Source organism: Ailuropoda melanoleuca, chromosome 2 (genome assembly GCF_002007445.2).
Source record: "Ailuropoda melanoleuca isolate Jingjing chromosome 2, ASM200744v2, whole genome shotgun sequence".
NCBI lineage: Eukaryota > Metazoa > Chordata > Mammalia > Carnivora > Ursidae > Ailuropoda > Ailuropoda melanoleuca.
In genome coordinates this window covers 181,344,999-181,362,091 of record NC_048219.1, presented here as the reverse complement: position 1 = coordinate 181,362,091, position 17,093 = coordinate 181,344,999, and the positions used below count along the sequence as shown (strand labels likewise).

Below are 17,093 nucleotides of genomic sequence, written 5' to 3'. Positions count from 1 at the left end.
ACGGCATGATTCAGCCTGCTGGGAGGGGTGAGGAGAAGGAGAAAGACTAAAACACGGGCTCCTGGGAGGGGTATGGAAGCTAAGGAAGATGAAGGCCGGCTATTCTGCAAAGCCAGAAGGGTACAAACAAAAGGATCAAATGCAGGACTGGGGCTCAGGGCAGATACCACCAGAATCACCCTTATCATGAACGTATAGAAGTCCTGGGCCCACAGCAAGACAGGCTCTGTAACCTGTCTCCTGTCATGTCCAGTGAAAGACAGGGATGGAACAGCGTGTACTGTTTCCCCTTCAGGCATGCCCAGCCCCTCCTGCTGCCTCTTACATCCCAATGCCCTTCAGGGCCCCATCACCTCTCAATCCAGCACCCTGTAACACTGACCCCACTGCTCGATGCTCCTTTGCCCTGCACTGTCCTCCAACCTAGGTCCTCTGATCTAGCTTGATGACCCCGTGCTAATATCCTTGACAGTTGAGTCTGTGTCTTTTCCTTCTGGAAAGCACTCCCCCCCCCACCCTGCCCACCCAGCCTCACCTCTTCGCTCCCACTGCCCAGGATCAGCACACTGTCAGGCCCAGCAACCTGAATGGGCAGAACTAGCCATGCACACTGACACCAGTCCAGCCCTACCCTGAACCTGAAAGAAACTGGGCTTACGCCCAAAGGAAGCAGTCCAACACCAAGTGAGGGCTTTCGTAAAAAGAGCAAAAAAGGCGGCCTCAGCCACAGCCATCTCCAGAGCGGGGCTCTCAGCTACCCTCTCTTTAGGGCTTTGGGTTCAACAGAAGGACCAAGGGAATGGGGAAAGGTTGTGGCACTTAAAATCATCCTTTTTACTGGTGGGGGGGAGGGGTACTGTTCTAGAGGAAATGACCTCAGAAGGCTCCTGATGGCTTTTAAGCCCTTTGCGCTGGGAGATTCTTCTTCTCCAAGACTTCAAGGATAATTTGCTTTCCCCACAGGACCATTTTCAGGGAAATGCCATAAGACGATGGCATTTAGAGGATACGTGAAGACAAATTTCAGTGACTTCATGAATTGGCCAGCCTGGTGTGTGCCTTTGGGAATCTGGCCCCCTCTCCGAAGCAAGGCCACTTAGAATGCTTCCAGCAGAGCAGCCAGCATGTGAGATCGGACGGTGCACGCTGGCTAAGAGCCTGAGCTCTAGGCTTGGGAGTGGGAAGGAGGGTCACTGCTCATCCCACCCGGGGCCCGGGGCCCACAGGCTCCCTACCAGGTCTCACAGCCAGCGCAGCAGCACAGCTGGCCTGACCCAGCTCGTTGGTGGCGGTGGCAGTGTAACTCCCGGCATCAGCCGCCCGGGCCTCCCGGAGCAGCAGGGTATGCCGCTCGCCTTCAGCCCGGATGAGAAGGCGGCCGTCACTGCGCAGTGCAGACCCGTCCTTCTGCCAGGTCACTGTGGGGAAGGAGCGGTGTGACTGGTTGCCATGGCCCACAGTAGTCCACTGGGGCAAATCTCCCCTCACCCTACACAGAGCCCAAACCACTTGGCTTCCCACCCTAGGGAATCCTGAGGACTTCCTGCCTCATTCACAGAAGCCCAGGCCTGCCCTCCCCTCTCCCAGGGCATTTGGGAAAGCTCCCCTACCACACACACAGGAGTCAGGCCAGCCCCATGGAGCAGATGTCCCTCCTCCCCTACCCCTCCCTCTGAGGACTGGGGGAGGGGGAACTCCCCCTCTCTGTCTCAACCTTAGTCTGGCCCTGGCCCTGGAGCTCACCTTGGGGTGGGGGATTGGCAGTGATGATACACTTGAGTAGCACGTCTGCCCCTGGGGCCGCCACCACATTCTGCAGGGGGATCTCAAACACAGGGGCCTCGAGGGGCTCTTCTCCAGCAGACACATACGAGTCATCCGAAGACTCTGCCGGAGACATGGGTGACAAGATAAGGGGACACGGTCCCTGTGGGGATGACTCAGGGGGAGAAGGGATAATGGCATCCTCGGATCTTAGAAAGAAAAAACCAGAGAGAAGGGCTTCTAGAAGGTGGGGGTTGGGGGATCAAGGGGTCTCTCTCCTGAATGTCCCGAGACAGGGAAGAAAAGACAGAAGGGGGGTGGTTCTCAAACAGGACAGGGCAGCCAGGACTCTACATTAGTTTGGCTTCTCAACTTCAGTCACAGTCACTGTGGTTTCTGGAGGAAGGCCCGGACTGTGTCGTGCGTGTCTTTCTACAAATCAGTCACTGCGGATGGTAGATCAGGCCCTGTTTTATGCAAGCGCTCTTAGCAGCAGCACAGAATGTTACCAGCTTCCAAACAGGCAGTACAAGCTACCAGCAACCCAAGCCTTAAGCAGTCATACCGCTGTCACAGGGCAACATGGGGTAAATTGTCAGATTAGTGATGCCACTGGATTCAAAAGAGGGAGCAGCAAGTGGGTCCAGCAGCCTCTGAGAGCCTCATGAATCGGCTTTGATTCTGTCCATCCCCCAAACAGTACCACTGCATCCACTGCACGCTAAGCTCTGAGTACCAGGGAGACAGCAAGACATAAGCCGTGCTCCCTGCTCACAGGAAGCTTGTACAAAGATATCCTAAAGCTCCACTGTAGTGGCTCCCTCTGGGTACCTTCCAACTCGGACGTTCTCTAAGCTAGACAAGGTAGAGTCTGGTAGGTAACCAAAAGAGCAGTGAGCATCCCAATTACGCTGTTTTCTAGCTCCCTAACCTTGGACAAATTAGATAACCTCTCCGCGCCTCTGTTTTGTTATCTGTGAGATGGAGCTGATAAATAACACCCCCCCTCTTGCAGAGCTGGCATACCGATTAAACTAACACCCCTGAGCGCCTGGCTAGCACAGCGCCGGTGTTGTGGTATGCGATAATGTGGCTAATAGCATGATGGACAGGCACCTAATTACCTTTAAAAATTTGAAGATGGTAATCCTTAAATGAAAAATAGAGTAGTTTGGCTGAAGAAGAATCCAGGGTGGTCAGTGCAGTGAAAGAGACCCTGACTAGGTGCCCTGAGTGCAGTGAGTAGGCAGAGGCAGCTGGCCTGGGGAAGCTGCAGGGGTGGGAGCAAGCCAAGAATGGCTTCCTCTGCCTCCTTCCAGGAGTGGACCCCGAGCTGGTGCTCAGGGTGAGCAGAATTAGGAGCAGGGGTGTTCTGGCTGTTGGCCACCATCCACAGGAAGACGAGGAGACGACACACAAGCTGGCATGTGCCCACAGTCAGCTCAGCTATACAAGGACTCAAGGATGGGAGAGAGGCTACCTTGAAAGACTGGGTCCGATATTTGTGGCCATGGATGGGTCAGGGGATAGTACTGGGATAGAAGCTGAGTTGGCTGGACCAAAGCTCGCCTCTACCTGGGACCTGACATTATTTATTGAGATGGGTTTCCATCTCTTCCCATACAGAGGGGTGGGGTTTGGAGGGGCTCCTTAGGTTTCCACCACTGCCTCCCACCACCATTAGATCCTTGATCCAGCAGCCCTGTGGACCCAGGGCACCTATGCAGGCATCTGGGCACCTTTCTTTGCTCACATCTCAGCTCCAGTCAGCCTCCACCAAAACACACTTGCACGCTACCTCCCCAGCAGGCAGGTTCTAGCACAAGGACCTTCACAATCCTTCACTCAACCTCGAACCTGGGTCTGTAGCTTCCCTGTGAAACCACACCCACACAACTGCCCTCCCACCCAGGTCTCTGCACCTTCTCGGCCCTCCCCGAGGCCTTACCCAGCTCAGGCGAGGTGGGCCGGGCCCGACGACCTCTGCCCTGGCTGCGGGCACCTCGGCGGTCCCAGGCCCCCCAAGGGCCGTCCTCCTCTGGCCCTCTGCGCAGCCTCTTCTCAGCCTCAGGCCCCGCCCTGTTCTTCTCCAAGGTCTGAGGTACAGCAGCGCCCTCCTGGCCCGGCATGGCCCAGGGCAGGAAGCGCACGACCTGCGCTGGGGGCTCCCGCTTCCGACCCGCGGGTGCTCTCGTCCTGGCCTCAGGGGGATCGGTGGCGGCAGGGGGTGGCACGGGGCTCCGGCACTCCTGGATGGCTCTGCCGCGGGTCAGCGGGAACTGGTCCCGGCGCCTAACCTCCTGCTGCGGGCCTTCCCCCAGCTCCGTCCTGCCCGCCGACCCGCGGCTCCTGGGCCTCCCCTGCTCATCCCCGGGCTTCCCCGCGACGCTCGGAGGGGGCGGCTGGAAGGCAGCGGTGGCGGCTGCGGGGCTCTCAGCCCGAGGGGTCTTGGGGGTGGAAGGCCGGGAGAAGAGCGGGGGCTCGCCAGGCTCTCGAGGGGACGGGGCGCGCTGCAGCGTGGCGCGCAGGGACTCGTGCGAGCGCACCAGCTCCTCCCGCGACGTGGAGCGACGGATGCGGCCCAGTTCCTGGGCGAAGCGCAGCTCAAGGTCGGAGGCCGGGCTGCGTTGCCGCGTGCGCTCATCCAGCGAGGCGGCCTTCTGCTGGAACAGGCGCCGCCGCTCGGCCACGCTGCCCGTGGCCCGCAGCTCCTCCTGCGAGGCCCCGGGTGTGCCCCAGGGCGCTCCGCCCTCGGACTTGGGCTGCTCCAGCGAGCGGGCCTTGCGCAGGGGCACCCATGGCCTCAGGGGCGCCGGCGGGGAGTCGCTGCGCTCCAGGCTGCGCCGTCGCTCCTCGAAGAATTGCAGCTTGTCCAGGATGCGGGAGCCAGCGCGCACCAGCCTGGGCGAGCGGCCCAGCGCCGACAGGCGGCCCGAGGCCTCGCTCAGTGGCGTCTGCGGCCGGGACTCCGCCGTGCCCGCCAGCGAGGGCCCCGACGACTTGGACTTTTTCCCTCGCTTCTCTTCGGCGGTGGCGTCCTCGGGCAGCACGGGCTCCTGAGTGCGCCGGTGGGGCGATGTGGGGGTGGCTGGGGCCTGGGCGCTGGGTCCCGGCGGGGGCCGCTTACCCACCCGAGGGGACGGTGGGGGCAGCAGTGCGGACCTGGAGGGAGGCGGTAGGGCGGGGCGCCGCGGGGCTTCACTGGCCAGCTGAGGCTGAAGCTCAGGCTCCTCCCTGTGCAAGCCGCTCTGAGGGACGCTGCTGCAGAACCAAGACGAAGAGGGTAGAAGATTTAGGGGTCTCCCTCCTAGACCTTCAGCTCGTGATGGGAATTGGACGGTGGGGCATGCTGGGAAGGCTTGGGGGTGACATGGGTCAGACCATCTCCCCCTCCCCCCTCCAAGAGGAAGGAACAGCCAGGGCAGGTGCTGGGGAGAGGCTGGCAGCCCTGGCACCAGAAGATTGGGCTGGTGGCTGGGCCCAAGTACACACTCAGCCCCTGGGGCTCTGGCCAGCCCCCTCCCCCCAGCCCCGGAAGCTGGGGAAACAGCAGAAACAGAACAGAGCGGTGAGAGAGAAAAGAATGAGCTTAGGACCCAAAGGATGAAGTGGTGAGGGAACGCAGGAGGGGTGGATGGGGAAGGGCCCTCTCAGGAATGCAGCCTCCCACTCATTCCTGCCCCAGCTGGCCCCCACAGCCCTGCCCATCCTCAGCCGCACATACCCCTAGAAGAATAGACACTAGCCTTCTGGGAGCCATGCCCTATCTCAGGGACGACCTAGCACCTGAGATGCCTCACCAGACCTGAGCCCCTCTCCAGCGCTGCCGGAATCGCATTGCAGCAGGTGGCAGCTGAGGTCCCTGGGGTAGAAGACTAGAATAGCCAGGCTCCCCTTCCCTTTGATCAACCTGCCCCCACTCTAGGCCTTTGACTTTGTCCTGCCTCTGGGAAAATTACCTTGAGTCCTTTGGAACCACCCTGCCACCTCTGCCCCGCCCCCAGCACAGAAGCTCCCCAAAGGGGTATGCTCAGAAATAACTCAGCTCAGAAATAACTACTGTGTGGGCCTGAAGAAGGGGTGTGGGAGAAGACGAAGAGGGAAGGAGCTGGTCAGCTCAGAGTACCCCTCTCACCCACAGAGCTTTGCTGCCCAGGAGCTGGGCCTCAGTTTCTCCCCTCTGGACTCTTGGGGGACACATCAAGCAGCAAGATGGGTAAAGAAAGGAATCCAAGATAGTAACATCATACCTGACACATTAGAGAGAGCTTAATAGAAACTCAGGAAATGGCTCACTGCATCCTTACTGGGGGCCAGGCGTGTACTAAAGGCTTCAAACACATTCACTCATAATCCTCACATCAGCCCTCTGAGCTACGAGCCATTACTGCTTCCATTCACAGAGGGAGAAACTGAGGCTTGAGAGGTAAAGTGCCTCACCAAGGTGACACAGCTAGGAAATGGCCGGTGCCAGGACTGAAGCCCAGGCAGTCCGACTCCTGAGCCCTTATTCCCTCCAAATGTCTAGGATTCTGAGTGCACAGAAGGGACAAGAAATAGGGTATTGGCGTCGGCAGAAGTTCTAGGGCTGCCTGAGTGGGCAGGGTGGAAGGCTGGGTCAGCCATCCCCCCCTGCAGGCCCCACCTCTGACTCGGGGGAGAGGGGTGAGGGGTGGAATGGCCATCCGGTGCCTGAGAGAACAGAACCCCAGCCGGCCTCCTGCAGGGAGGCCAAGTCTACTCTGGGCGAAGGACAGCAGAGTCCCCGAGGAATGGCCTCTGGGAACTGGGTAAGGCTCCTAGAGAAATCCGAGAGAAATTGGGGACAGCAGAGGAGGCCCCTTGCCGGCACTTCGGAGCGCTAGGCCAGCCTCTGTACCACAGACATCACTAAGGAAATGGGTTCCTCAGAAGTTGCCATAGCAACTCCAGGCTCAGGCTGAGGCCTGGCAAAGGAAGGCAGGGAAGGAAAAGGCAAGTCCAGGGCTGAGGAGCACCGGGTTCATGCCAAGTGGATAAAGCCAGGGAGCCTCCCCTGCCCCAGACCTCTTCCCTGCCTACGGCTAGCCACCCCAACCACCTTCAAAACAGCCCCCCCCCCAGGCTCCTTCTTTTCTCCTCCATGATGGTCCCTCCCCCACACACCCATACCCATCACAAGTTAGGTCCCTCTCAGCTCCCCAAATGTCCCCCCAATTCCTCCATCATCAGCCACTCCCCTCTTCAACTATAGCATTCCCTCCTGTATCTACCAGCCCCAAATCTCCAAAAATGGCTCCGATGCCTCACTCCAACACCTCCGCTCCTGCTCCTGCCACCCCCTGCCAGGACAACCTTCACCACCACCACCACCACCACCACCCGCCCCTGCACAGGCATTTCCCACCAGGCCCTCACACGTTCCCGGCCTGCATCACTCCCAGCCTTCTGCCTCCACCCCAGCCCCCTGACTCCAACCCTCCCTGCCTGCCCCTGCCTCCCACACAGCCCACATCCTCCTGCTTTTGCAGGCCCCTGGCCCCATCTACTCCCTGACCGCCTCACTCTCTTCTCTCCTCTGGCCGTGCTCTTGCTCCCTTGCTCTTCTGCTCTCTCAGGAGCTGCCTTGCAGAAAGGTTCCGCTGCTCCCAGAAAAAGGCCCACATGGGAACAGGAATGTGCATAGAGAAGAAAAGGCAGCAGCTGCTGAGACAGCAGGCACGGAGGGGGCCCTGGGGGGGGGATCCTGGGGACAACTGGAGCCTGAATGGGCGAGGTGGGAGAGGGCCCCTGGGAAAGTGGAGATCTTGGAGGGGATGAGGAAGGGACAAGAGGGGTCCACAAGACCATGGTGATGGCACAGGGAGCCAGGACAGGTGGGAGCAGGAGGCTGTGGGTGGTGACGGCACGGGAAGAGGGAGGATGCGGTGTGGGAGGACAGAGTCGGCAGCCGGGGCCAGGGTGGCAGCAGGGGTGGTGAAGTGCACAGAGGGACGGATGGTGCAGGGGAGAGAGGGCTGGAGGCTGACGGAGTGGTGAGGGGCAGTGCGGGACGGCACGGTGAGGTGGAACAGTGCGGCCCGGGTGAGGCCATTACTTACACGTGAATGGAGAGCGCCCGTCCTCGGTACAGACTGAATGCGCTGCCATACAGGTCACTGGCCACCGAAAGGCTATCCTCTGACCCCCAGCTTGCGCCCACCAGATTAGCTCGAGACGCCCGCACCAGCGGCTCCACCCCCAGGTGCCGTGGCCCGGCCCCGGTTGCCTGTGCTTGCCTTGGGCTGCCCGGGGGGCGGCGGTTGCCACCCCTGCCGCCCGCTTCCTGCTCCAAGACCGTCTGCCCGCTGCCCCACCAGCTCACTTGCTCCTCTGAGGTGCCTGTCACGGAGGTCGGGGGTGTGTCCAGGGAGGTGCCCACCAGGGTGTCGGAGCCCCCTAGGGAAAGGAGCACGGTGAAGCCCAGGCCCCTCCTGGGGGAAGCCCGCCTGCCTGCTCCTGGAGCAGCCTAGATAGCTCACCCGTGGGGGTGCTGAAGTCCCCGTCATCCCGAAGCTCCAGGCGCTGGGTCCCCTGCACATCGCTGATGTCATCCTCGCCCGTCTCGGAGTCTGGAGAAGAAGGGGTCTGTGTGGGCAGGGCCCTCCTCCCTCTGACTCCAACTCTTCCCTGTGTCTCCTCCCGCCTCCCCCGCAGCAGGCTCAATCTTACCACCAGCGGGGGGGGGGGGCACCACACCTATCTTCTCCCTTCTTTTACCCCCCTCGTCCCCCCGGCCCATCCTGGGCTGCTCAGGCCAGTCCCATGGCTTCACCTGAGGGCCCCTGGCGACTCAGCCCTGCCTCCTTGGCCCTCAAAGCCACCTGCCACCGCCCCTCCCGGCCACCTAATGGATCCCCAGGGTCTCAGCCCTCCCGATCCTCATCTGTTAGTGACACCATAGGTTCCTGTGCAGCCCCCAAATAACAAGATCCTAGGTTCCAAGGCTCTACGTTTTGGGTTCCGGTACCCCAGGAACAAAGGGCAGTCACCTCAGAGTCGTACTGTCAGGGCACTCGACCAACTGCCGGGCCAGCCTGTCCTCCACCCCAAACCAGCTGGAACACATCAGGGTGCAGCTGAGGCAGGGTGAGGAGAGGCCAGGGTCGGGCAGGGAGGAAAGGGGAGTGGAGGGCTAGGGCAGGAGCCAGTTTCCTACCGTAACTTTGCTTTCTGCAGGAGCGGAAAACTTCGCTTCCATAGGAGCAGCAGGAGAGAGACATGGACAGACTGTTATCAGAGCGTTTGTGGGGCAGGGCATGGTGGGTAGGCAGGACAGAGGAGGCATGAGGGTACCCAGTGCCCAGAAATACCCTGTGGGGATGGGGCAGGGGGAGGGAGACACCTGGAATGGGCAAAGCATCTCTCATCCTGACAGCCTGCAGGCTCCCACTGTGCCCAGCTGGGGAGCGCACATGCTTCTGCTGGTTATTCCAACTACCCCAGCGATTCTGTACCCTTGGCACTCTCACTGGTGCTGCCATTGGCCACACGCACACACGTACACACGTGTACACACACACACACACACACACACATCTGCTTGTGCTCAGCCCAGTCACAGACCCAGGCCCCCCATTAGGGGTCAGGCCCACCCTCTCTTAAAATATTTGCATTGTGCTTTGACCCTTCCTTGCAAACCAATCCCCCCACCTGTTCTGCACCACGATGTTGACAGGTACACCCTCTTCCTGATCCTTTTCTTCTACTGCTGAATGGTCCTCAAAAGTGCCCAGTGATTAGGCTACACGAAAAGTTTCCTGGGCATATTTTTAACTTTCCCATATTCTAGCAGGTTCTGTGCCTCAGTTTCTCTATGAGTGCCATGACAAGCAAGAGCCACGTGCTGGATGCCGAAGCATGGCAATGAGCTCATCCTCACTTGGCCCCATAGATGGAGCACCCTGAGCCTAGGCCCAAGGTGGGATGTGCTAGTGAGATCCCCCCTACCCCCCTCACCCCACAGCTACGGGGTACAGGGCACCTCCTTGAATGGGTATGGATGTGTATTGGGGGATCCCACATCTCATGGGCTGTCTTCAGGGCCTGGGCATGAGACGTGAAGAGACATGGACCCAGAGAAGGAGTGGGCATGGGCTAGAGCTGGGAGCCTGTGGTCCACGCACCATGGGTGAGTCTGCCAAAGGCCCGGCGGGAGTGGCCGGTTTTCTGAAAGAGAAAAGCCAGAATGAGTTGTTGAGAGAAAGGCTCACTCCTGCTGTCCCTTACCTCCCATCCAAACCTCTATATTAAACAGAAATTCATTGCAGGGGCTTGGGGGGGGTGGCAGATAATGCACACAGACACTTCCCCCTGTAGGGAATGTCTCCACTCTCCCCTGCCTTTCAGCCCTCCCAGCAGGAGGTCCAGGCTCCCCAGCTTGGCTCTGGGGAGAAGCAGAGGAGGAAGAGAGAGGAGAGCAAAGCTGTGGGTCAAATGCTGGGAGTCCGACAGAGGCTCACAGGATTGGGGACCCGAGCCATACCCCAGAGACGGAAGCTAGGAGACAAGATAGGAGGCTGACTGACGTGAAGGAAGAGATGGGGGTGGGGGATGCTTGGATAACTGGGAGATGGAGGGGCGAGGACACCCCCCTGGTAGGGGGGGTGGGGAGGACATACCTGAAATAGGTGTCAAGCGGTCAGGGAGGGTGATGGGGAAGCTGAGGGCAAGTTCCCCCAAGGGCCAGAGCCTCACGAATGCAGGAAGGAGGCCTGGGTACGCGGAGGACAGGGCAGGGCTTGGGGAATTTATTGAGCTCGGCGCGGATCCCTGTGCGTGGCTTCCAGGGAGCTCGGGAAGATGGAAGACTCCAGACTGGGGGGCTGGGGAAAGCTAGGGCGGGGGGCCGGAGTTGGACGGAGGCGAGGGGAGACCAGGTGGCAAAGAAGCCAAGGGGCAATCCACGCCGAAGCTGCGGCGGGGGCCTCCCCCGGTGGTCGCGGGGGACTGCGGACGACGGGGCCTGGAGTGGGGGTGGTGGTCTGCCCTTCAGCGCCGGGAGGGGACGACGTGCTCGGCACCCAGGCCGGGGAGCCCCCCGGAGCGCGCCCGGCCGCGGCCCTCGGCGGCTGGGTGGGACGGGCGCGGCCCCCGCGCCCCCTCCCCCGGGGACCCCACCTGGCGCCCCTTCCCTGGCCTGCTCCCCTGAGACCCCTGGGGCGCCGCTCACCTGCCTCCGGGTACCCCCACCCCGCACCTGCCTCTTGGGCCCTGGACACATGGGGAAACTGAGGCACAGATGGGGGTGCCGTGGCCCTATGAGAGGTCGGTCCACCCTCTCATTGGCAGCCGAACGCGGGGCGGCTCTGGAAGGTCAGCCGCATCTCGACTTGCTCACTCCACAAACATGCGCACACTACCCTGTGCCAGGCAGCCCCGAACTCGTCGCGGCCAGAACACGCCACAGGGCCACAGCGCCGGGTGGGGGCGCCTGGGTCACACTCAGGGCAAGGGCCCTGGTGGGTGGGGGCTCCGTGCTGAAAGGAACCGAGACTATGAAAACCCCCAGGTTCCTCCGGAGAGCCAGAGAGGGCCCTAGAGTTTCTGGATGGTAGGTCCTCTGTCCCTGCCCCCTGGCATACACACACACACACCAGCTAAGGTGCCCAGAGGTACTCCTGTTAGTCACAAATACGACCCACCTTCTCACTCACAGGTGAGCATACTCACCAAACTCTTTGTCCTCCTCCCATTCAGCACCGTGCACACTTTGCCGGGAAACTCAATTCTCCCTTCCCCCCAACAATCATTATAACTAAGTTTCTTAAGCATTTACTAAGTGCCAGGCACTTTATAAATGTCACCTCATTCACAACAACCCCTTAGGAACACTGAACTGGCTCCATTTAACTGACAAGTGACTAAGGCTCAGAGAAGTCCTATCACTTGGCCAAAGCCACACAGGTTCTGTGTCTCCACTGTCCTCTAGATCCTAATGCCCATCCCAGAATATGCAAGTAGTGCCACTCACTGCTACCAGTTTTTTCTTGACCCCTGAAGTTATGTGAGTTTATGGACCCTCTTTTTTTTTAAGGTTAAAGTTATGTCTTGTACATTCTGGGTGCATACAGGTGGTCCTGGTTCCCAGACCCCCAAAAGCAAATGTTGCAGATCCAGACACATGAATGGGGACAAGCACTGAGAGCGTACATGTATGTGTCCCTATGGGTTCCAGCCAGAGGACCCTGGACACCCACAGGCGCTCTCCCTGCCCACCCCCAAATACACCCACTCACAGATGGGGGAGCTGAGTGAGGAGAGGGGGTAACTTGAGCCCCTGTTCCCCAGGAGAATCCGAGGGGCTGGCACATTCCATAGCAAAAATAACCAATGGGCAGCGGGCGTGAGTGACGGGACAGCTGGGCCGAGGACAGGCCTGTGGGATTCGGTGTTCCTGCTCTGGGTCTGCACTGTTCACCCCCACAGGGCTGGCCTGGGGCATGCTTGCAGGGTGGGCCACCCCCAACTGGCCCTAGATTGCCCTCTTTTCCCCAAACCCAGACTCCCAATTTCTGCACTGCCAGCCTTTCCCCTTCCAGAGGAAACCCAACGCATCATGCCATGCGTGATTCCTCACACAGACCCTCCTCTGAGCCAGATGAACCCACTCCCCTCCTATTTGCTTCTTTTTCCTGCCTGGAAAGTCCAGTTTCTCCCTTCCCCCCTTTTGCTTATCTTTCTCTGCATTTCTGACACCCTGTAACATTTTTACTTATTGGGTGTATTGCATGTTGTGTATCTCCCCTCACTAGGATGTGATCTCTAGGAGGACAGGAACTTGGGGGATCCCCCCTTCCGTTAGCCCAAACACCTGTAACAGCGACAGGCCCGCAGTAGGCACTAGGCAAAAATGGGACGGAGTGGCAGAGCTGGGGGTGGCGGGGATAGGGAGAGTAAATCTTCCTGGAACAGCTCCTTCATCCAGCCTTCCTCCTGCCTCCGTTCTGACCCAGAGCCTTTTCTAAGAAATAGCTGGAGAAGCGGCCATCTCAGAGTGCCACTCAGGATCTTCCCGGGAGAGCCTGGCCTGGCTTCAGGAAAGTTCTCCTGCATGGGCCTTGGCTACTCAGGCGCTTCTCTGCTCCTGTCTCTCTTTCTTCCCAGGGCTCCACACTGCTCCCACTCTGGCTCCTCCTCCCCTCCCTGATGAGGACTGGGCATGAGTGGATGGCAACACTCTCCCTACCCATCCCTACCTCCATACTAGTTTCCTCCTGGCTTTTCATCCAGACATTCCAAGTTCCTGGTAAATAAAATAACTGCAGAATATCCCTCGACACAGGCTCTGGTGCATTCCCCGCCTTTTCCTTGCCTGAAGAAGCCCTCTCTCCCTGTCTCTAACCTCTCCTCTCCACGCCCTCAAGTCCCCAGCAGGGTTCACGCTGATCTGTTAACCTTTGGCCCTGCCGATTGAAGCCAGAGTCTGGACTCTGGCTATGAAACATCGAACTAACATGGCAAGCACTGTCAGCTTGCCCCTTCTCTCAGCTGTGCCCTCTCCTCTTTACCCCCTGCCCTTTAGGCCACCCCCCTCCAGCCACACCTGTCCCAAGCGTTGAGGGTGGCACATGTTCTGATCACTTGGTTTGCAAATAGCTCCTCAGCCTGCACAGGTGGGAGCCTGATGTTTTGAAAGAGAGGAATACCCAGCCTATCTTGGAGACTGGGCCTGAAGACGGCTTTGGGGATATGGTCGGAGAAGGATAGTTAAGGATAACAAATCCTGGCCTTAGTCTTCCCATGCTTCTCTTTCTGAGGACAGGCAACATGGACCTGAACCCCTATTGATCAGGCTCTGTCACCTCATTAGCCATGTGACCTCGGGTAAATTCCCTCTTGGGACCCCAGTTATCTCCTATGTGTAACCATTACTACAGTAATCTGGGCTTGGAAGATTAAATAATGAAATGAGATGGGGTGCTATGCCCATGTTAAGGATTCTACAGGTAGCCTGCCTGTCTGCCGTCTTCACCATTCTTATTCTTTCCTCATTTCTACACCCCAAATCCCACCCTCCTATGTCGCATCCTCCAGACTCTCCAGTCTGCAGCCCACCTGTCTTCTCAAGGCCCCGGCCTCCCCAAGCCAGGCCAATATCCCTCCATCCTTGAGCGACCATCTCAGGCTTCAGGAGTGCCAGGAACCTCAGCATCACCCTGTCTTGCCAAGCCAGACAGCAATCCCAGCCAGGAAACTGCCTCCTTCTTCTGCAGCCAGGTCCTGGCTGGGCTTCCTCGAGAACCCTGAAGTCCTCCTGCTGTTGATCCCAATTGAGAAAGTTTTCCATGAGTAAGTCTGAGCAATGCTGACCTGCTTGCCCAGTTGTCCCTGACCAAGACCCGGAACTGGGCAGGTACTGGTTGCTGGGGGCGAGGGGCAAGAGGAGGAGGAGGAAGCAAGGCTCACGCAGTCAGTCCTCCAGCATCACCAAAGCACAGCCCTACCCTCCTCCAAATCATGTGGGAAGGGCGTCGTAATTAAGCACATAGTTCTTCGCAGTAGGACAGACCTCCCTGCACCCCTGCTCAGGCACCTATCTGTACAATAAGAAATGTCATTCAGTCCTTTGTACCAGCTTCCCCAGGGTTACAATGGGACTTAAATGATATTTCAAAAGATGTGATGGTGTATCGCCTGCTACACAGTAGCCTGTCGCTCTTTGTAACATTATAAATTATTACTAAGAATTATCACCAATTAATAATAATTATAAGACCGATCTTGGGGTAAAGATTTCACCAGTAGGAAGTTCTCAAATGTGACCTGCTGCAGCGCCATCCTCTTCCCTTGTTAATGTGACTATCAAAAGGCCCCCAATCCAGTCCTCACGACACCCAGGGTCCTTTCCTTACCCCACGCCTCTCAAACATGCTGTTCCAGCAGAGCACAGCCTGGAGACTGTCCTCCTGGCCTCTGTCTAGATATGCCCGCCCAGCATTCAGCCCTGCAGACCGTGCTCCCCAGCTTACAGACGGACCAAGGAAACACATCTTGCAGGGAAACACAGCCCTGCTGGGGGGGATGGGGTCTAGCATCCTGTCACTCTCCCCACTTTGGGGGACCCTAGCAGTTAGGGGCTCTCCTCTCAGAAAGAAGGCCTGGGCTACTCTCCATACAATGGACAGCTCCTCTCCCTTCCTTTTTCTCTCTCCTCACTCCAGAATTCCTTGAGTAGGGTGGAAACCAGGAGGGATGGGTTCTTAATTCTGGGGTGGCCATAACTAGCAACATGTTTTCTGGTAGATCTTCCTCTGTTCTGGACTACAGTGTCCTCACCTGCAAAAGGAAGTGAGCTGCGGTTCTCTGTGGTCAATTCAACTCAAAGCAAACATGGCACTCCTCAGGGCTTCCTTATCCTTCCGTAAAATCTCCCCCCACCCCCGCCCCAGGCCCCTGGGTGTCTCAGTTGGCTCAGGGCTCAGTCGGTGGTTAAGCTGTTAAATGTCTGCCTTCAGCTCAGGTTGTGATCCCAGGGTCCTGGGGTCCCACTTCCTGATCAGCAGGGAGCCTGCTTCTCCCTCTCCCTCTGCCCCTCCCCCCTGCAAGTTCTCCCTCTCTCTCTCTCTCTGTCTCTCTCTCAAATAAATAAATAAAATCTTAGGGGCACCTGGGTGGCATAGCAGTTAAGCGTCTGCCTTCGGCTCAGGGCGTGATCCCGGCATTATGGGATCGAGCCCCACATCAGGCTCTTCCGCTACGAGCCTGCTTCTTCCTCTCCCATTCCCCCTGCTTATGTTCCTTCTCTCGCTGGCTGTCTCTATCTCTGTCGAATAAATAAATAAAATCTTTAAAAAAATAATAATAAATAAAATCTTAAACAAACAAACAAATAAATTTTTAAAATAAAATAAAATCTCTCTCCCCCAGACTGTATTCTCCTCAATCATACCCTTTGATTTGATCTATGTTCTGTTTTCAGGTCCCTTTGGCCTGAGAGGACCAGAGCTAAGATCCCCAAGGAGTCTGATCCTTCCCTAGCTCAGAGCTCTGCCAGGATGGGTCCCTTCCCCTGACTCCAGGTTGGAATGGCCTGTACCTGGCCAAGTACAAAGCCAATCAGGAGAAGCCAGGCTTGACGCGCTCTAACCCCAGGCTTGGCCACAGGGAGTACAGGAACCTGAGCTGAAGACTGTAGGAGGGTGGGCAGGGTGGGGCAAGGGAGAGAGGGGAGGTGCTGCCAGAGGGAGGCTGAGCCCCCGCTCCATCTCGGCTGCACCTCCTTGCCTCCTTTCTCCGCCAGCTACTGAGGTCCTCCATCCTTGTGCCTCCTCCTCAGCCCCCAAGGATGTACCCCTAACAACACCACCCAGCTGGAGTGAGAATTCCTTCTTGAAGATGCCTGGGACACACTCAGGGATCCCCTAGCTCTTTGCCACTGCCCCAGCTGCAGCCTACTCCCCCAGCATTCTGGTTCTCAAGACTCAGTCAGCCCAAGGCTCTGTCTGAGGCCTAGAGAACAACTGGTTGGCTTAGGGGCTGAGAACATTAAAAAGGAAACCCAGACACTGACCCAAGGAGAATCTGTCCGGGGCCTGACCCCCATACCAGCCCCAGCAGGACCCTGAGTACCAGGCCCAATCTTGTCCCCTCTCTTCTGCCTCGAATCATCATCTGTCTCTTCACACATGAGCCTGGCACTCTACCCTGACGTGGGCAGGGGCCCAAGCCCCAGCCTGAGCATCCCCCTTCCATGCCCTCTGAACCTCAGGCAGACGTGGCCCATTGGCTTCCTACACCAAATCCACAAACCCCCATCCCTCAACTGTTTGTACCACCAGGCCTGTCCACAGCCCGCACAGGTCTGTGAGCACACACATACACACACACAGAGGCTTGCATATGGATTCTCAAGTACCCACGCATGCGGATTCTCATACACACTGGGGAGCTCCCAGCCCTCGCTCCACCCCTGATGCTCTGCACCCTGTTCATACTCGTCTACCCACTGGCTTCTTCCAACTAGCCTGGGGCCGATCACACCCACGTGCCCCAGCAATGGCCTGCCCGGAGCTCTGACCCACCCCTCAACATTGCAGCAGGACCAGGGGAGCTCGTCCCTCTCTCAGAGCGTGCACCCCTGAGAGGTGTCTCAAGTCTAAGTTATCCGAGCTGATAAAGATGATTTCCCCCAGACGGTTTTCTCTCTCTACAGGGAAACTAGGAGGCCTTTCACTGTGGAATTCCCAGAGAGGCCTGCGTGGAGGCTCCAGTTTTGCTCACCAAATGCTGACCCTTGACCTCTGATCTTCCTGCGGGGAGCCTCTCTACTTGGACACCCTCCCCACCCCCCAAACACACACTTTCCTCTT

At 58.3% G+C, this 17,093-nt stretch overlaps 1 protein-coding gene across 5 annotated transcripts in view; it reads right to left on the bottom strand.

Annotated features, from left to right (window-relative positions):
* The window catches only part of SPEG (striated muscle enriched protein kinase), a 55,494-nt gene that overhangs the window by 37,770 nt on the left and 631 nt on the right, over positions 1 to 17,093 (bottom strand). The window contains exons 1-8 of one of the 5 annotated variants that reach the window (XM_034655240.1): positions 10,404 to 10,606; positions 9,909 to 9,951; positions 8,942 to 8,976; positions 8,265 to 8,354; positions 7,845 to 8,181; positions 3,713 to 5,025; positions 1,744 to 1,887; positions 1,236 to 1,418 (exon numbers count right to left, since the gene is read on the bottom strand). In XM_034655240.1, the coding sequence (XP_034511131.1) occupies positions 1,236 to 1,418; positions 1,744 to 1,887; positions 3,713 to 3,893 (508 nt within the window). In that variant the 5' untranslated portion in view covers positions 3,894 to 5,025; positions 7,845 to 8,181; positions 8,265 to 8,354; ... (1 more) ...; positions 9,909 to 9,951; positions 10,404 to 10,606. Of the gene's footprint in view, positions 1 to 1,235; positions 1,419 to 1,743; positions 1,888 to 3,712; positions 5,026 to 7,844; positions 8,182 to 8,264; positions 8,355 to 8,941; positions 8,977 to 9,908; positions 9,988 to 10,403; positions 10,607 to 17,093 lie in introns of those variants that run through there. The other 4 variants (XM_034655239.1, XM_034655241.1, XM_034655242.1 and 1 more) reach the window with 4 other exon arrangements.